Raw genomic sequence first — 20,300 nt, forward strand, 5'->3', positions numbered from 1 at the left:
CTTGCCTGATTGCCCTAGCCAGAACTTCCAACACTATGTTGAATAGGAGTGGTGAGAGAGGGCATCCCTGTCTTGTGCCAGTTTTCAAAGGGAATTTTTCCAGTTTTTGCCCATTCAGTATGATATTAGCTGTGGGTTTGTCATAAATAGCTCTTATTATTTTGAGGTACGTTCCATCAATACCGAATTTATTGAGCGTTTTTAGCATAAAGGGCTGTTGAATTTTGTCAAAAGCCTTTTCTGCATCTATTGAGATAATCATGTGGTTCTTGTCTTTGGTTCTGTTTATATGCTGGATTACGTTTATTGATTTGTGAATGTTGAACCAGCCTTGCATCCCAGGGATGAAGCCCACTTGATCATGGTGGATAAGCTTTTTGATGTGCTGCTGAATCCGGTTTGCCAGTATTTTATTGAGAATTTTTGCATCGATGTTCATCAGGGATATTGGTCTAAAATTCTCTTTTTTTGTTGTGTCTCTGCCAGGCTTTGGTATCAGGATGATGTTGGCCTCATAAAATGAGTTAGGGAGGATTCCCTCTTTTTCTATTGATTGGAATAGTTTCAGAAGGAATGGTACCAGCTCCTCCTTGTACCTCTGGTAGAATTCAGCTGTGAATCCATCTGGTCCTGGACTTTTTTTCGTGGGTAGGCTATTAATTGTTGCCTCAATTTCAGAGCCTGCTATTGGTCTATTCAGGGATTCAACTTCTTCCTGGTTTAGTCTTGGGAGAGTGTAAGTGTCCAGGAAATATCCATTTCTTCTAGATTTTCTAGTTGATTTGCATAGAGGAATTTATAGTATTCTCTGATGGTTGTTTGTATTTCTGTGGGGTCAGTGGTGATATCCCCTTTATCATTTTTTATTGCATCTATTTGATTCCTCTCTCTTTTCTTCTTTATTAGTCTAGCTAGCGGTCTGTCAATTTTGTTGATCTTTTCAAAAAACCAACTCCTGGATTCATTGATTTTTTGGAGGGTTTTTTGTGTCTCTATCTCCTTCAGTTCTGCTCTGATCTTAGTTATTTCTTGCCTTCTGCTAGCTTTTGAATGTGTTTGCTCTTGCCTCTCTAGTTCTTTTATTGTGATGTTAGAGTGTCAATTGTAGATCTTTCCTGCTTTCTCTTGTGGGCATTTAGTGCTATAAATTTCCCTCTACACACTGCTTTAAATGTGTCCCAGAGATTCTGGTATGTTGTATCTTTGTTCTCATTGGTTTCAAAGAACATCTTTATTTCTGCTTTCATTTCGTTATGTACCCAGTAGTCATTCAGGAGCAGGTTGTTCAGTTTCCATGTAGTTGAGCAGTTTTGATTGAGTTTCTTAGTCCTGAGTTCTAGTTTGATTGCACTGTGGTCTGAGAGACAGTTTGTTATAATTTCTGTTCTTGTACATTTGCTGAGGAGTGTTTTACTTCCAATTATGTGGACAATTTTGGAATAAGTGCGATGTGGTGCTGAGAAGAATGTCTATTCTGTTGATTTGGGGTGGAGAGTTCTATAGATGTCTATTAGGTCCGCTTGGTGCAGAGATGAGTTCAATTCCTGGATATCCTTGCTAACTTTCTGTCTCGTTGATCTGTCTAATGTTGACAGTGGAGTGTTGAAGTCTCCCATTATTATTGTATGGGAGTCTAAGTCTCTTTGTAGGTCTCTAAGGACTTGCTTTATGAATCTGGGTGCTCCTGTATTGGGTGCATATATATTTAGGAGAGTTAGCTCTTCCTGTTGAATTGATCCCTTTACCATTATGTAATGGCCTTCTTTGTCTCTTTTGATCTTTGATGGTTTAAAGTCTGTTTTATCAGAGACTAGGATTGCAACCCCTGCTTTTTTTTGTTCTCCATTTGCTTGGTAGATCTTCCTCCATCCCTTTATTTTGAGCCTATGTATGTCTCTGCATGTGAGATGGGTCTCCTGAATACAGCAGACTGATGGGTCTTGACTCTTTATCCAGTTTGCCAGTCTGTGTCTTTTAATTGGAGCATTTAGTCCATTGACATTTAAGGTTAATATTGTTATGTGTGAACTTGATCCTGTCATTATGATATTAACTGGTTATTTTGCTCGTTAGTTGATGCAGTTTCTTCCTAGCCTCGATGGTCTTTACATTTTGGCATGTTTTTGCAATGGCTGGTACCGGTTGTTCCTTTCCATGTTTAGGGCTTCCTTCAGGGTCTCTTGTAAGGCAGGCCTGGTGGTGACAAAATCTCTAAGCATTTGCTTATCTGTAAAGGATTTTATTTCTCCTTCACTGATGAAGCTTAGTTTGGCTGGATATGAAATTCTGGGTTTAAAATTCTTTTCTTTAAGAACGTTGAATATTGGCCCCCACTCTCTTCTGGCTTGTAGATTTTTTGCCGAGAGATCTGCTGTTATTCTGATGGGCTTCCCTTTGTGGGTAACCCGACCTTTCTCTCTGGCTGCCCTTAAGATTTTTTCCTTCATTTCAACTTTGGTGAATCTGGCAATTATGTGTCTTGGAGTTGCTCTTCTGGAGGAGTATCTTTGTGGTGTTCTCTGTATTTCCTGAATTTGAATGTTGGCCTGCCCTACTAGGTTGGGGAAGTTCTCCTGGATGATATCCTGAAGAGTGTTTTCCAACTTGGTTCCATTTTCCCCCTCACTTTCCGGCACCCCAATCAGACGTAGATTTGGTCTTTTTACATAATCCCATACTTCTTGCAGGCTTTGTTCATTTCTTTTTCTTCTTTTTTCTTTTGGTTCTCTTCTCGCTTCATTTCATTCATTTGATCCTCAATCGCTGATACTCTTTCTTCCAGTTGATCGAGTCGGTTACTGAAGCTTGTGCATTTGTCACGTATTTCTCGTGTCATGGTTTTCATCTCTGTCATTTCGTTTATGATCTTCTCTGCATTAATTAGTCTAGCTGTCAATTCTTCCACTGTTTTTTCAAGATTTTTAGTTTCTTTGCGCTGGGTACGTAATTCCTCCTTTAGCTCTGAGAAGTTTGATGGGCTGAAGCCTTCTTCTCTCATCTCGTCAAAGTCATTCTCTGACCAGCTTTGATCCGTTGCTGGCGATGGGCTGCGCTCCTTTGCAGGGGGAGATGCGCTCTTATTTTTTGAATTTCCAGCTTTTCTGCCCTGCTTCTTCCCCATCTTTGTGGTTTTATCTGTCTCTGGTCTTTGATGACGGTGACGTACTGATGGGGTTTTGTTATAGGTGTCCTTCCTGTTTGATAGTTTTCCGTCTGACTGTCAGAAGGACTGTCTGTTGGTCTGTTGGAGATTGCTTGAGGTCCACTCCAGACCCTGTTTGCCTGGGTATCAGCAGCAGAGGTTGCCGAAGATAGAATATTGCTGAACAGCGAGTGTACCTGTCTGATTCTTCCTTTGGAAGTTTCCTCTCAGGGATGACTCCACCCTGTGAGGTGTGGGGTGTCAGACTGCCCCTAGTGGGGGATGTCTCCCAGCTAGGCTACTCAGGGGTCAGGGACCCACCTGAGCAGGCAGTCTGTCCATTCTCAGATCTCACCCTCCGCGTTCGGAGATCCACGTCTCTCCCCAAAGCTGTCAGACAGAGTCGTTCGCGTCTGCACCGGCCCCCGCTGCTTCCCCTATTAGACTGTAGCTGTGCGCTGTCCACAGAGGTAGAGTCTACAGAGACAGGCAGGCTTCCTTGAGCTGCTGTGAGCTCCACCCAGTTCCAGCTTCCCAGCGGCTTTGTTTACCTACTTAAGCCTCAGCAATGGCGGGCACCCCTCCCCCAGCCTCGCTGCTGCCTTGCGGATAGATCGCGGCAGACTGCTGTGTTAGCAGTGAGGGAGGCTCTGTGGGCATGGGACCCTCCCAGCCAGGTGTGGGATATATTCTCCTGGTGTGCCTGTTTCCTTAAAGCACAGTATTGGGGTGGGAATTACCCGATTTTCCAGGTGTTGTGTGTCTCAGTTCCCTTGGCTAGGAAAACGGATTTCCTTCCCCCTTGTGCTTCCAGGTGAGGCGATGCCTCGCCCTGCTTCAGCTCTCGCTGGTCAGGCTGCAGCAGCTGACCAGCACCAATTGTCCGGCACTCCCTAGAGAGATGACCCCAGTACCTCAGTTGAAAATGCAGAAATCACCGGTCTTCTGTGTCACTCGTGCTGGGAGTTGGAGACTGGAGCTGTTCCTATTCAGCCATCTTGCTCCGCCCCCAGCTCATTGAATTTCATGGACACCAGAAACTGGTCTGTTTATATAGGAAGGGTGACAGTGTAGCTCCATCTTATGGATTTTTAGTGCAAATTCACTGAAATGCTTTGCCAAAAGAAAGTCATAGTCTCTTTACCCCATTTCTTTCCCCTAGTTTAAATAAATCCTAGGCCTCCACTCTTCCCAAGAAATGGAGATCACAGCTAAACACAAAAAGAACAGTTCTTGTCTTTTCAGAGCTGGATCCTGGAGGTTTTGAGGAAGAGTTTTAAGGGTAATTTGGAGTATATAATTTGGAGTATATACAGTTTTCCCTTCTGCCCTGACTTGACCATAAAAATCCTCCTTTTGTTCTCTTCTCTCAAAATAAGACTACTATATTTTAAAATGCCCCCAAATAGCCTTTCTGAAAGTCAACGGTTACTGATTTAGTTAATTTAATGGAGAAAATGTGAGTAGTTTTTAGGTTTAACTGCTTTTTGACTGAAATGATGCCAAATGAAATAGAAATCTCTGCAGCAGATCAGTAATTATCAACCAATTCCACAGTTAGAAGGAAACTACAGGGCCATCTTCATGTATTTACATAGTATTGTTCTTAAATCCTTCTTTGAAGAAGGTTTCAGGAAAGATTCCATAGTTTCTTTGGATACCATCTTCTGAACATTAACTGAGGTTACTTGATATTTCAAGGCATGTACTTTGAATTTATAGGGGTATTACGGATAAGAATAGTGAGATAGATGAATTGAGGGCTGTCCCTAAAAACAAGGCACTTGGCAATTCTTTGCCACTGTGTTGTTCTCATACAGAATGGGACTAATTCGTCCTAGAAAGACTCTTAGTAGTGATTCAGTATTGCAGAGTTGATTAAAGGTTCTGGTTTATAATTCACTTATACCGTTCTAATATAAAATATTTTAAAGCAAAATTCTTAGGATTAAACAAATTGAAAGCATCATCTACCTATATAATGAGCTACTATAAAGTCAAAATCCAGTAAAATCTAATTCTAGCTTAGACCCTAGTTTGGTAACATCCAAACTTAACTTTTGGGCAAAGTACTTGCCTTTCTTGGATATTTATAAGGTGCAGTTGATTTTTTCACATGATCCTGAAGCTCAAGAGTTAATTTCTCTGGGTTGTAGGACTTAAAGGGTGCAGCTAAGAAAACAAAAGCTTTCACCACCTGCAACAGAAAAGTTAATTTATCTTGCTCATCTGTTTTTCAGACATGTTAAGGATTTGCAGCCAATGCTGAATGCAGTTGCTTACTACTTGTTAACAACAGTTTGTGTGATGACTACAAATGCCAGAGGTTACCTCTGAACAAAGCTTGGATACAATTGCAAAGTGATGTTTTTCAGAATATTTTCAGGTAAATGGTGTATGAGTGTGAGGAGTGCAGTGGTTCAAGAAAGTTAAGTTCTATTTACAGATCACGCATGTATTTAACATTGCAATCAGACTGATCCTATTTATTATACGGGCAGTCCTTGGTTTATGGATGACCACTTCCTCCATTAAACAGGTACCATTAGAAGCATGTAGGAGGGGGACAAATGGAGCTCCTAGAGAACATGTGGTTTCAAAGGAGTTTGGAGGGTCCCAGTGGAGGAAGGACTGTGTATCCTGGGAGATCAAATCTCAGGAAGGAGCTGAGCATGGTGGCTTACACCTATAACCCCCAAGACTTTGGGAGGCCTAGGTAGAAGGATAGCTTCAGCCCTGGAGTTTGAAACCAGCCTTGTCAACATGGTGAGACCCCCATCACTACAAAGACTTTTAAAAAAAAAATTAGCCAGGGTGCAGTGGTGCACACCTGTAGTACTAGCAACTCGAGAGCCTGAAGCAGGAGGATCGAATGAGCCCAGCAGATTGAGAGGTTACAGTGAGCTATAACTGTACCACGGCACTCCAGCTTGGGTGACAGAGCAAGTCTCCATCTCCAAAAAACAAAACAAAGCCAAAAACCAAAACCTTTCAGGAAGGATTGATCTATCTCTGTGAGGTCTTTTTTGACTCATATTGTTTGCTTCTCTTTGAAATACTGTTTAAAACCCACCAATTAGATAATTACTGAGGTTAGTAAGCATAATTTATATGATTTATTGTTCATACATTGATTCTAATTGGTGGCTACTTCGGTTCAGCTGAAATTACTTATATTGAGAGAATAAGAACATGGTGGCAGGAAGAAACTGTTTTTGAGAATGGAGTAGGTGGAGAGTAGAGTGGGTACAGGAGGCAAGAGTATGGGATCCATACTGTCACTACAGAGGCTAACTGGTGTGTGAGAGGGAGGTACAGATGTGGAATGATGCTGACAAACTGTTTTGAAATTTTGTCACTTGCTATGTCCGTAGGAAATTTCCATGAGTAAAACAAATTATGAAAATAGGGCTTCCTCCTAGAATTAAGGCTATTACTGTCATTGCCAGAGTTCCCTTTCCTTAGGTCCTAAATAGGCTCATGAGATTGTTTGGGAACCTGACCACAATTTTCTTTTTCATTCTTTCTGGTTTTTTTTGAGACGGAGTCTCTCTCTGTTGCCCAGGCTAGAGTACAATGGTGCAATCTTGGCTCACTGCAACTATTGCCTCCCAGGTTCAAGCAGTTCTCCTGCCTCAGCCTCCTATGTAGCTGAGATTACAGGTGCCCACCACCACATCTGGCTAATTTTTGTATTTTTAGTAGAGACAGGGTTTCACCATGTTGGTCAGGCTGGTCTCGAACTCCTGACCTCAAGTGATCCACCCACCTTGGCCTCCCAAAGTGCTGGGATTACAGGCATGAACCACCATGCCCACAGTTTTCTATTTGTCTTGTTTCTGTGAGAAAATATATCCTGAATTCCATGACAGCTTTCCATTCAGTGAAATCTGTGGCTTTTGCTTATGCATTATGCAGTATCTGTTCCTCCTTTTTAGTAACTAATTTTCCTATGGAGTGTTACCCTAACTTCTCTCTGGTGGGACTGACACCAACACCTACTTCCAAGGATAGACATATGATCCAAGTCTGACCAAGTAGCATATACCAGTCTCTGAACCACATTGGTTAGAGATGTGATCTAAGGTAGGCAAATGAAGTCTTGAATGTTACTTGAAACAACTGAAAGCAGAGCTGTATCCTTCCCTGAAGGGGTGGAGGGTTGCTAAGGTGTATATGTCTGGAGTTGGTTGATATCAAGTAGGAAGAATCTGATCAAATGGAGCCATAATAAAGAACAGCAGAGTCAAAAGTGAAGAGAAGCTAAATCTTGCCAACCTCACATGAACCCTTGGATGTGGCTGTACCTAAGTACTTGTCACTTATATGAGCCAAATGCTTTTTTTTTTTTTTTTTAACTTAAGGCAGTTTGAATTGTGTTTCTGTCACTTGCCATCAAAAGGATTCTAATACCGCCTCTTTGGGACACAACTTATTGTAAAGTTGGTTGCCTGATTTATATTTTGGCCAAATGCATACTCCATAATGAGAATTAATAGATTGACCACTCTTGGTTCAGCCTTTACAGTGGTCAAATGGACAGAACTTGAAAATATGAAGTTGCTTCTTTAATGAATGACATTCCTCTACCTCTCTCCGGATTTGATCTGGACTACTGACAACAGCCGATTCAACAACTGCTGGGTGCTCAATGAGCGCACTCTCCACTTCAAATGGCCCAATGCAGTACCTGAAGAGTAAAAGAAGTTTTTGACCACCACATCCTCCAAGTGAGAGATCTCCCTCCATGTCAAATTGTTACCTCTTCAGAGTGGAAAAGGTACAAACCCAGAGGATATAATGACATCATCAGCTCTGCCGACAAACCGGAAATACCCATCACTGTCCATCACTCCTCTGTCTCCAGTAACATAAAAATCTCCTCTTATCGTGGCAGCAGTTTTCTGTGGATTGTCCTAGGAACCAAGGATGACATTTGGGGGTTAGTCTGGTCAGAACAGAGATGGGTATGGCACTCATTAAGTTACTAGTACATTACACATCCTACTTCTAAAGGAATTTTTGTTTGTTTGTTTTTTGAGACAGAGTCTCTCTCCGTTGCCTAGGCTGCAGTGCAGTGGCTTACTGCAGCCTCGACCTCCTGGGCTCTAGTGATCCTCTCACCTCAGCCTCCTGAGTAGCGGGGGCCACAGGCATGTGCCACAACACCTGACTAATTGTATTATGTTTTTGTAGAGATAGGGTCTCACTATGTTGCCCAGGCTGGTCTTGAACTCTTGGGCTCAAGCCACCCTCCCACCTTGGCCTCCTAAAGTGCTGAAATTATAGCCATGAGCCACTGTGCCTGGCTGGAATTAAATTTTTTTAAAAGATAGTTCCTAGTATAAAATACAAAAGGTCCTAAAGAGTATAATAAAAAGCCCCTCTTCTACCTCTAGCACCCCCCAACTGCATCCTCATTCCAGCCTGTCCAGTTTTCCTTTCTGAGGATAACCACTGCAACCAGTTTCTTACATTTGGAATTTCATCTTTACAGTACTCTTGGGTGATAGATGATAGCCTCCCCATTTTACAGCGGATGGAAGATTTTGTTGCTTGCCCAAGGTTACATAGCAAGACATGGTGGAAATGAAATTTGAACCCAAGTCGGTATTTAAGGCATGACCAGCACTTTCTATCCTCATACCACATATTCAGAGAAGAAACAGAAGGGCCGTGTAGACTTTAGTCTGAGGGCAATTTCCCCTTCTTTGCCAGGTGGTAGAACATTGCCGTTTTCATCTATAATCTGGAATGAAATAAACAATTGATGTTCTTAAAATTTTATTTTCACAAAATGAAAGCAGCGTGTGAATAGTTGTACAATGAATAGCAGAAAAGGAACACGTTCTCTCTCCTTTATTGAACCAGTCAGATATTTTCTCAACCTACCTGGACATCACAGGGCAGCATTGCTTTCCCCATTGAACCTGGTTTGATTTCTTGGCCTTTCCGATTGGCACATATTATTCCCTATTGAGAGGACAAGCTTTGTATAAGTATACAAAAGTTCCTTTTCTGAAACTATATCATGGCAATGAAGATTATGATTTGATTTTGACTGATTTTCCTGGCATGCAGGCACACCTTCTGAAATATATTATTTGAGACCAGTAGTTCTCAAACTTGGGGGTGCATTAGAATCAAATTTGAGATTCTGGAGCATTGTTGAAACACAGATTGATGGGCCTTATCCCAGAGTTTCTGATTCATTAGGTGTGGCGTGGGGTCTAAGAATTTGGCATTTCTACCAAATCTACCCAGATGATATTGATGTTGCTTGGTTTGAGGGCCACACTTTGAAAACCACTCCTTAGACTCCATTAAGTGCACCTTAGAATCAGCTTCCCATGGACGCTCTCAGAGGATTATTCCCAGCACAATGGAAAGATGAGCTGCTCAGTTCTGAACCTCACCTACCCCCTAATGCCTCTGAGGTTTCTCCTGCAAAAGGGGGAGGCAGGAATGATGGAATAATCATCATTCCCCTTCAGCAAAACCTAATTGAGCAATCTGCAAGTTTTGGTAACTACTGGCAAGGTGAGGTATCCTGGGAAACTCTATACAAATTTAGAGTGGGAGGGAGGCACTTCAGGGGCTCAGTTGACAAACCTGGGGCAGAAAGGCCCCCTCATATACTAAACATAGATGCCCACTAGATATACCACTTCCATCTGTCCATAGCCCTCATATAGCTCCAGCCCAGTTTGCGCCCTCCACTGCTCCAGCACTTCTGGGTTGAGTGGCTCCCCTCCCGTCAAGCAGTGCCGCAGACTCTTGAATTTATACCTGGAGAGAGAGAGTTGCATGGGTCTTTTCAAGAGGAACCTGAGTGCTTTCACTGCAAGACAATTAGGACATTCAAGCAGCAAGCATAGCAGCTGGGAGAGGCAAGTCTTAGGAAAGTTCATTCAACAAATACTTGTTGAACACCTGCCATATTGCCAGACATTGTTCTAGGTATATGGGGGCACATTAGTGATTATAACAAAAATTCCTGAGAGCTTTCATTTTAGCAGGTGGAGGAGAACTTAGCTACTAAAGATATAAAATGGCAGGAGAAAATGCTATTAATGATACTAAGTGTTTATTAGGAGCCACATGATATAACAGCTAATATTGATTGAGTAGTCGCTATGTCGTAAGGGCTTTAGAAGCATTCTTAGACTTCTCTCAACCCCTATTTACACATGAGGACATTGAGGCTCAGAGAGGTTAAAGAACTTGCCCAAAGCCTTCCATGTAATAAAGGACTGAGTTGATACTCATGAAACTCTACTAGGCACCTCCCACTTCTCAGGGTGATCTCACCAAGCATGTCACTTACATTAAACTCTCACCGCAACCTTACAAGGGGGCTCTTAATCCTCTCTTAAAGATGGAGTTGATGGAGGCTTAGCAAGGTTATCTTGAGTGTCCAAGGCCACATGATTAGTAAGTAGCAGGGCCCTGCCTGTTTGACTTTGGAGCTTAGCTTTTAACCACTAGCCTTACTGGACACAAGTGAGAAAGCCTGGAACAGCCTGCTTCTCATACACTGAGGCCCCAAATGGGCCAGAGAGTGTGGGTAGAATACAAATCATATGCATTCAAAATAATCATTGAATAGTCCCTGAATTACTCCTGAAACGTGAACAAGATGCTTATGTTTCAAAGGCTGTGACATAGGAGCAAAGGAGTTGACACTGATTAGGAAAAGAGAAGATTCATATTTGCTTTATTCTGTCTCGCATAGCACTTTCCCTCTTGGGCAACCACACTTTGGTGGCAAAGGAGGATGGACAAGTCTATGCTAAGGAATTTGCTCCTCTCTTCCTTTCTCTCCTCATGTACTGAGTTTGAATTAAACAAATCTACATTGCAACTCTGCTGGGTGTTCATATGGTTTGGCTAAATTCAATATGACCTTCAAGTCATAAGTTTTGTTAGCTTTTCTTCAAAGCAGTATAAATGCACTTTTCTTTCTTTCTTTTTTGAGGGCTGATTCTAAATCACAGTGTTTCTAAAAGAGTAGAACTAGAGGATAATTTTTTTTGAGTGGGAGTTCTGGGACTATAGAGGTCTGATTGTCCCTGGAAAAATGTCCAGTTGTCCTAGAAGATATTCCAGTGGTTCTTAGACTATGGGACAGTTTTGCTCCCCAGGAGACATTAGGCGGTGTCTAGGGACATTTTTGATTTTCACAAATGGGGAGGACGAGGTGCTACTGGCATCGAATAGAGTCTTGGGATGCTGCTCAATATTCTGTAATGCATACGACAGTCTCCCAACAATAGAATTATTCAGTTCACAATGTCAGTGGTGGTAAGGCTGACAAAGCCTCAGCTATCCTAAGCTGAAAAAGGGAGATCTGTGATCCTGGATAGTAGCTATTGTTTGTGGTTCAAATGGAGATTTCTGCCCAAGTACCTCTTAAGGTCTTTTCGCACAAGCATCCGGTACACAGTGGGAGGACTGCACAGGGTCTTGATGGGATAAGCGGTAAGCGTCTGGATGATGGAGAAAGACACAGATGTCAGAAGTGGTCAATCAAAGGCCATGACTAGAGCTGTTATTCTACACCCTGTTATTTTACTCCATTAATATGTGCCCATCCCATGGTCACTACTAGGAATAAGAAAACAAATGTTTATTACTTGTCACTAGTGAGTGTGTATCTGTTGGGAATTTCCAATTACTGAAAAGAATATATATATATTAATATTACAGTAACAGACATACACAATCTAATTCAACAAGTGAATTACTGAATTTGAGAACAACCCAAAGTATGAACTGGTTTATTCTTCCTCAGGGCTACAAGTTACCTTTTATAGTGTAATCTTGTAACCCCCTGCCCATATATTCATAGATAGTATTGACTCTGGATGTATAAGCAAACCTACTGGGACCTTTCCAGCTCCATTCCTATAAAATATATTAGTCTTTTTTAGTAAGTTGAATAAATGTAGAAATAAGCATTTTTTAGGCCTTTTCTTAATTTTTAAAAATTTGCTGAGTTCATTATGCCTCTGGTTTCTTAAATAAGATATGGCCTAGGCAGCTTAAATCTACAGAAACACTGTTTTAGAGCTCCTTCTTCTGGAGAAGTTCCACTATGTCCCTCAATGTATTGACAATTTGCATTAAACTTAAGTATTTGGGAGAAAGCTCTCAAAATGTATATCTGGGCTACCTGGATTGTCACAGATAAAGTATAACATTTGATCAGGAAGTAAGTATTTCTACCGTGTGTATCTGCTCCTTAGATTCTAATTATTTTTATAAAGTATAATGTATACACCTAAAAATAGCATACATCTATAAAGGTTTTTATAGCACTTAAAATATACACATGATTTTTGTAAAATAAAAACATTCTTATTTGGAAACATAGGTTTTGAAACTGCAAAGTTAACTTACCAACTTTAGGGCACTTTGTAAACCTGATGTAGAGATCCCGGTTCTTATGTTAGCATACATTTATGTGAAGACCTTTTAACCAGGGATCCCCAACCCACAGGACAGACTGGTTTCTGTTTGTGGCCTATCAGGAACTGGGCCACACAGCAGGAGGTGACTGGTGGCGCAACAGAGCGAAGCTTCATCTGTATTTTTCTTTTCTTTTCTTTTCTTTTCCTTTGAGACTGAATCTTGCTCTGTCACCCAGGCTGGAGTGCAGTAGTACGATATCAGCTCACTGCAACCTCCGCCTCCCGGGTTCAAGCAATTCTCTGCCTCAGCCTCCCAAGTAGCCGGGATTACAGGCGCCACCACCACGCCTGGCTAATTATTTTATTTTTAGTAGAGAAGGGTTCAGTTCTGTTAACTATCTTGGCCAGGCTGGTCTTGAACTCCTGACCTCGTGATCCACCCGCCTCATCCTCCCAAAGTGCTGGGATTACACCTGTGTCATCTGTATTTATAGCCACTCCCCATTGCCCACATTACCACCTGAGCTCCACCTCCTGTCAGGTCAGTAGTGGCATTAGATTCTCATAGGAGTCTGAACCCTATTGTAGACTGTGCACGTGAGGGATCTAGGCTGTGTGCTCCTTAAGAGAATCTAATGCCTGATGATCTGTCACTATCTCCAGTCACCCCCAGATGGGACTGTCTAGTTGCAGGAAAACAATCTAAGGGCTTCCACTGATTCTACATTATGGTGACTTGTATAATTATTTCATTATATGTTACAATTTAATAATAATAAAAATAAAGCACACAATAAATGTAATGCACTTGAATCATCCTGAAATTATCTCCCCACTCCCCCCAGTCTCCATGGAAAAATTATCTTCCACGAAACCAGTCCCTGGTACCAAAAAGGTTGCAGACTACTGCCTTAAACCATCTTGTCAGACCATTAGCAAAATAACAGGTGAAGAGCTTTTATTCACACACAAGTATAGTTTGTATGTAATAATATGTATTTTGTTAAACTTAATACATTTGTCATGGTTGAAAAATAATTGGCCCTAATCACATTTTTCTAAAGTCTAAAGAAATTGGAGTTATCTGATATCTCAATCTAGCTGTCCCCGGTTGAGAAGGCAGGGCATGCATGCCCGGTTTCCAACAGACTATTGGATTCTGAGAACTAACAAAGTGGGAAGTATAGGCTGGGGGAGAATAAGAAGAGCTGCTCTGGGAGAAAGGCACCCCCACTTTTAATGTCCAATCCACACAAGAGTTCCGGTTTATCAGCTATTATCTTTATTTCACTGAATCAGAAACGAAGTATTTGTTTAGACTTCAGACTCCCAATCTGTTATTTAGAACCAGTTTCTTAAGTAGCTACAGATTGAGCAACACTAGCAAATCCTAAGCTATTTGAAGCAGCAGTCTGGATTTCCTGCCTAAGAGTGTTGCAATTGTTCCCCCTCCATTCTGTCAAATACATTTCAAAAGCCAAGACCCTTGAGACTTTGCTTCGTATAAAGAAATGATTTCCAGAAGCCCAAGAAGCCTTGTATTCTGAGGAATAATTTCTTCGTGATTTTATGGGAAACAAGGAGGAACTCTAAAGATCTATCTAGCTGAAGGACATGACTTACGTCTAGGAAGATGTCAGTGTCAAACTGTGCCATTTGATGCACAAAAACACAGGCTCCATGCAGCCAGGAAGAAAACACACTAATGGTGGCTTTGACCCAGCCTGTGTCAGACATATTCCATATGATATCTGAGGACTTCAAGTCCAGCCAATACCTAAATGATATGAAGAAGCAACAAAACAGACCAAAAGTAAAGAAACAAAAATTACAAACTCGTATCTTTCAGGGGTGACTTTGCCCCAAAATCTTAAGGGCTATACAGAAAAGGGTCAAAAGAAGCCCCAGGCAAGGTGATAGATTCTACTTCTACTCTTCTGAAGGGCATTTTCAGAATCCCAGGTGGTCTGAGAGTACAGTGAGAGGCTGGGTGTGGCATGATTTTTTGAGTTTGTCCATTGATGCAACAAATACTTGTTAAGCCAGAATGTGCTAGGTGCTGTTCTACAGTAGTGAGCAAGGTAGACCAAATCTCTGCTCTTATTTTAGGGTGACAGATAGTGAATAAATATACAATAAAGTGAGTTAAGTAGATTAATAAATATTATTATTTCAAGTAGTATAAATGCTATGAGGAAAATAAAATAGGATAATGTAACAATTGTAGGATAGCCTCTCTTTTAGGAAGGCCTTTCTGGGTAGTCCTTCCTGGCAATGAAAACAGGGAGCCAGACATGCTGTTAAGGGATTAATTACGGTCGATTCTTAAGTTCTTGCTTGATCAGCTGGTTAGATGCTGCCATTTACTGAGCTGGGTTGGGCAGGGCCAGCAAGAGTTCTGTTTTGTAGCTATTATATTGGCAATATCTTACAGCAATTCAAGGAGAAGTATCAGTTAGTTGGATACACATATTGGCAGCTTTGGGGGAGTTCACCAAAAACAAACTGAATTTTCTTCCCTACCTTCTGCAGAGGGTTAACCCAATGCCAAGGCTGCTCTGAGAGTGCTGGGTCATTTTAGGAGAGCCTGTGGTCCCACTGGTGAAATAAATGGTCATTGGTTCTTGACTTCCTGTTTCCACACAGCTGTGCTCTTCAGAGGCGAATCTGCAAAATATGGACCCCAAGATGGTGGTGGAAGATGGCAGACCAGTTTAACTCTGATATTTCTTCTGCTCAACTACTTACGCCCTCTTGCTACCAGAAGATAGTTAACAGAACTGAACCTAATCCAAAGCTTTCCTGAGAGGAATTGCTCAAGAAATCTTAGCGAGACTTTGAAGATCAGTTCTAAGATTTAATAGCCCAGTTCTTTTTTTAAGCTTCATCTCCCTATAGGGTAAAGAAATAGCCAAGATAACTTTCAATATTAATAACATGCATTTTATGGATCGTAACTTTTTTTTCCAAGTGTGTTTTTAAAAAGTCTGTGAGTTTTTAAAAATCAGCATTGAATCTTCATACATTGCTATTAATGTTTCAGGGGTTTTTATTATTTAAAGGAAGATCTTTTGGCATTTGAATCAAACTTTTAAATAATTTTTTTTCAGTATCTTTGATATCTATGGCAGACGCAGCTAGTTGCTTACCAAATAGCTGTCTCCTTCTTCCTTGCACTCATAGAACTGATTCTGTTCAAGTATCAGGCAATCAAGTACTTCAGGAGAGACTGTCCCTATATAGCTCCTACAGGCAAATCTTGATTAATCTAAGCCAGTCACAGTCATTACTTTGGTTGAAGATTGGATACATGATGCAGTTATGGACAATGAGATGTAAGGCTTTAATGGCATACATTTTCTTGTTCTAAAAAGAGTCATGAGGAAAAGATACAGCTTTCTTCCCTGGTCCATCCTGTTTTATGACCTTTGAGTATTGTTGTGCAAGTACAGGTTGTCTGGAGCTACCCTGGCCATCTTGGATTTATACTGAGAGTGGCGTGATAGGAAGATGAATGAATCTGTGTCCATGTTAATGTCATTGACCCACTGAATTCACCAAACTGATAACAATCTCTGTGTAAGATTGTCTGCAAAGATAGCTCCATGATTCCTTCCATCCCTGTACACAAATTCTTAGATATTGTATTAGTTATCCATCACTGAGTAACAAATCATCCTTGTATGTCATTCCCTCATTGTAGGGCAGAGCTTATGTCCTCTCTCTTTGAATCTGGGGTGGTCTCATGACTTTTCTTCATTAATATGCTGTGGCACAGGTTCTGGGACTTCTCAGCCTAGGCCTCAAGAAGATTCATAGTTTTCATTTTCCCTTTAGGGTAACTTAGCCACCATATAAAGATGTTTAGACTGTCCTGCTGGAGGGAGAGGCTATGTGCAGGAAAACTGAGGTGCTTCAGCTGGCAGCCAGCCTACCTTAAAGGTGAACCCAGCTTGGATACTCGAGCACCAGTCAGGCTGATTTGAAGCAGAGACCAGCTGCCTCTGCTGAGCCCTATGCGAATTTCTGACCCATGGACTCATGAGCAAATAAAATAACTACTGTTTACACCACTAAGTGCTGGGATGATTTGTTACTCAGTGATGGATAACTGGTACAGTATCCGAGAATTTTTGAGACTGGTGCATCATATTTTTATTTTATTTATTTATTTATATTTTGCAATGGAGTTTCACTCTGTCACCCAGGCTGGAGTGCAGTGTCATGATCTCGCCTCACTACAACCTCCACCTCCCAGATTCAAGCAATTCTCCTGCCTCAGCCTCCCAAGTAGCTGAGACTACAGACAATGCACCACCACACCCAGCTAATTTTTATATTTTTAGTACAGATGGGGTGTCACCATGTTGGCCAGACTGGTCTCAAACTCCTGATCTCAGGTGATCCACCCACCTCAGCCTCTCAAAGTGCTGAGATTACAGGCGTGAGCCACCACACCTGGCTGGTGTATCATATCATATTTTTAATTTCTCTGGTTGAAGGGAACAGGGTTAAGGATGCTATTTTAGTTCATCTTGATGGTGAATAAGTGACATTGTCATTGAAACAGTAAAAACAGTGAGGATTTTTTTTTTTTTGAGACAGAGTTTTACTCTGTCACACAAGCTGGAGTGCAGTGGCATAATCTCGGCTCACTGCAACCTCCACCTCCCAGGTTCAAGTAATCCTCCCACCTCAGTCTCCCTAGTAGCTGAAACTACAGGTGTGTGCCACCATGCCCAGCTAATTTTTGTATTTTTTAGTAGAGATGAGGTTTCACCATGTTGGCCAGACTGGTCTCGAACTCCTGACCTTATGTGATCTGCCTGCCTTGGGATCCCAAAGTGCTGGGATTACAGGCATGAGCCACCATCCCCAGCCTACAGTGAGGATTATTTAAAAATAGTTTCATAAAATATTAACACGGTTTTCTTGGTAACTTGCTTCCTCCCCTTAAAATAAAAAAAGATCATTCATTCAACTATATTGATTTTCTTTTCAATGTATGTATAGAGTGAAGTTGATATGTGTTGGGCTAGAGAGGGGCATTACTTCACAGAATCTAATACCTGTGGGGAGACCTCTTATGTTTAAACATTTCTCAATCCATAAGGGAACAGATGAATGGACATGATAATTCAGATGGTGATGAGTGATATGAAGAGAAGAGGAGGACGATGTAACAGAGTGGCTTGTAATTCTATTCTAGGTAGTGTGGTCAAGGGAAGCTTCTTAGGATAAAATATTGAGTCAAAATATGACAAGAAGGAGCCACTCATGAAAAGGGATAAGAAGAGCCCTCCAGGCAGAAGAAGTAACAGGAGCTGAGGTAGGGCATGTTTAAGGAAGAAAAGGGAGATTAGTGGGAGATGTGGTCCAGCTTTAAGCAAGGGCTAAACCACACAGGATTCTCATCATAGACCACAGTAGAAAGCAGGAGAGTGGAGGCAGAGCTATGTCCCTTTCTTCTGCCCTTAAATGCATTTATTAGGTAATATTTTTCTTTTTCTTTTTCTTTTTTGAGACAAAGTTTCACTCTGTTGCCTAGGCTGGAGAGCAGTGGCATAAACTCGGCTTACTACAACCTCCACCTCCCAAGTTGAAGCGATTCTCATGCCTCAGCCCCCTGAGTAGTGAGGATTATAGGCGGGCACCACCACGCCCAGCTAATTTTTGTATTTTTAATAGAGATGGGGTTTCACCATGTTGGCCAGGCTGGTCTCGAACTCCTGACCTCAAGTGATTCGCCCACCTCAGCCTCCCAAAGTGCTGGGATTACAGGTGTGAACCACCATACCCAGCTATTAGGTAATTCTTTTCTAAGTAAGAGCCCAGATCAACTCACAGTGTTCCTTAGAGGCAAAGAGATTCCCAGATATAGCTATAATTTGTGGTGTTACCTGCAGAGTAGGTTGGCTGGGAAAAATACTCACTGAAATAACTCCTGGAAGCTGAGCCACCCATTCTGGCTCTGTGGAGACACCAGAAGTTTTGTCTTAAGGTCAGGACACTCCAATGCAATGGACTCCACCGCTGGGGCCACCTCTTCACTGGCCACAATGCACTTGGCCTTGGATGCTCGCAGCCGGTAGAGGATGTCTTTTGCTGTCAGCTGGATTGTTCCCGGTATGAAGACGATCCCTGGGAAGGACAGAGGGCCCTGCACTGAACAGAACTGCTGTCCATTGTGGAAGACTTGGGCTTTGTGCCTCGGTGAGGAGAAGCATCACAATCCATTCTTCAGTTACCTCAGCTACCTCTGCCTCGATCCCCAAGGATATTGCACAGGACCCTCAGCTACCTCTGCCTCGATCCCCAAGGATATTGCACAGGACCCTCAGCTACCTCTGCCTTGATCCCCAAGGATATTGCACAGGACCCTGATCCCTGAGAGATCCTTTAGAGCACTAGCTTCAGAGTTTGACAGACCATGGGTCTAATCCTGGCCTTGCAATTTACAAGCTTTGTGACCTTGATGTCTCTGTGCCTTTCTTTCCTTATCTGTAAAATGGGAATAACAACAATAAGTGTCTGGAATATAGTAGACATTATAATGGTGGGCCATTACTATGTAACATTTTAACGTCACGTTTGAATCATTATTATGTACCACTTAAATAGCACTTTATAGCTTATAACACATTTCATGAGCACTATCTCATTCAATTCTCTAAACCAATGGTCTCCTGCCAGGAGCAGTGGCTCACGCCTGTAATCCCAGCACTCTGGGAGGCGAGGCTGGTAGACTGCTTAATCAAGCTCAGGAGTTTGAGACCACCCCGGACAACATGGCAAAACCCCGTCTGTACTAAAAATACACAAATTAGCCAGGTGTGGTGGTGCACACCTATGGTCCCAGCTACACAGGAGGCCTAGAGAATCACTTGAACCCTGGAGATGGAAGTTGCAGTGAGCTGAGATCATACCACTGTACTCTAGCCTTAGTGATAGAGTGAGACTCTGTCTCAAACACACAAACAAAAGAAAGAAAAAACAGTAGTCTCCAAAGTGAGTTTTTCAACAATCCATTGGGACTAAGAAATGAAAATAGAAATCTGAAAAAGTATTGGCTGGGCATGGTGGCTCACACCTGTAATCCCAGTGCATTGGGGGACCAAGGCAGGAGGGCCACTTGAGCCCAGGAGTTTGAGACCAGCCTGGGCAACATAATGAGATTCCATTCCTGTTTAATTTTTAAAATAATATTTAAAATTTTAAAGAATTTGAAATTATTGAGAAACTACAATTCTTTTAATGCTTTTATCTCATTTTTGTATGTTTTATAATATGCATAGTCTATTAGTGCAGTAGAAGCACATAAATAGCTATACCCAGATAGGAAGATGTGTATCCTAAATATTTTTATTCATAGATTATACAATCAAAAATGCCTAGAAACTACTGTTTTAAGCAACCATAGTAGGTCCATGTGGTTGTGCCCATTGATGGAATATGAGATTTGGTCATAACTGGTGAGTGGCATAGCCAACCCTCAACTCTATGGATTCCAGTGGTCTGGCATCATCAAGGTTTGCCTAGACTACTTTAGCAATGCTTAGTTTATCTCACCTCTTCGTTTCATCCTAAACACTGGCTGGAGACGTCTGATTTTAAAGTACTAGTTCATTCTGGGAAGAACATACATGGACAAATTAGATGAAAGAGAAAAGTTTGTACTTTCTAAAGTGAATTATTGGGAAGAAGAAGTGGAGTGTATATAAAGTATTACAGATAATCACTCCTGT

General features: G+C 41.7%; 1 protein-coding gene across 1 annotated transcript; it reads right to left on the reverse strand.

Annotated features, from left to right (window-relative positions):
* Nucleotides 1-5,195: 5,195 nt before the first annotated feature.
* On the reverse strand, nt 5,196-20,137 carry ACSM4 (acyl-CoA synthetase medium chain family member 4). The gene is made up of 11 exons (XM_033223503.1): nt 20,125-20,137; nt 18,489-18,696; nt 15,079-15,222; nt 14,179-14,332; nt 11,552-11,631; nt 9,808-9,931; nt 9,035-9,115; nt 8,790-8,891; nt 7,931-8,058; nt 7,733-7,832; nt 5,196-5,339 (listed from the first exon to the last, which is right to left on the reverse strand). Exons 1-11 carry the CDS (start codon nt 20,135-20,137, stop codon nt 5,196-5,198), a joined length of 1,278 nt encoding a protein of 425 aa, XP_033079394.1.
* Nucleotides 20,138-20,300: the final 163 nt, after the last annotated feature.

Source organism: Trachypithecus francoisi, unplaced genomic scaffold (assembly GCF_009764315.1).
Source record: "Trachypithecus francoisi isolate TF-2019V2 unplaced genomic scaffold, Tfra_2.0 Lachesis_group11, whole genome shotgun sequence".
In the NCBI taxonomy this organism is placed as follows: Eukaryota; Metazoa; Chordata; class Mammalia; order Primates; family Cercopithecidae; genus Trachypithecus; species Trachypithecus francoisi.

Excerpts from the sequence above, each read along its gene's own strand:
- ACSM4 (XM_033223503.1), bottom strand. Across the intron at positions 14,333-15,078 it reads GGGTTAACCCTCTGCAGAAG|GTATTGGCTGGACTTGAAGT; the intron begins GTAGGGAAGAAA and ends CATATCATTTAG. Across the intron at positions 8,059-8,789 it reads GTTTCTTCTCTGAATATGTG|GACAATCCACAGAAAACTGC; the intron begins GTATGAGGATAG and ends CTTGGTTCCTAG.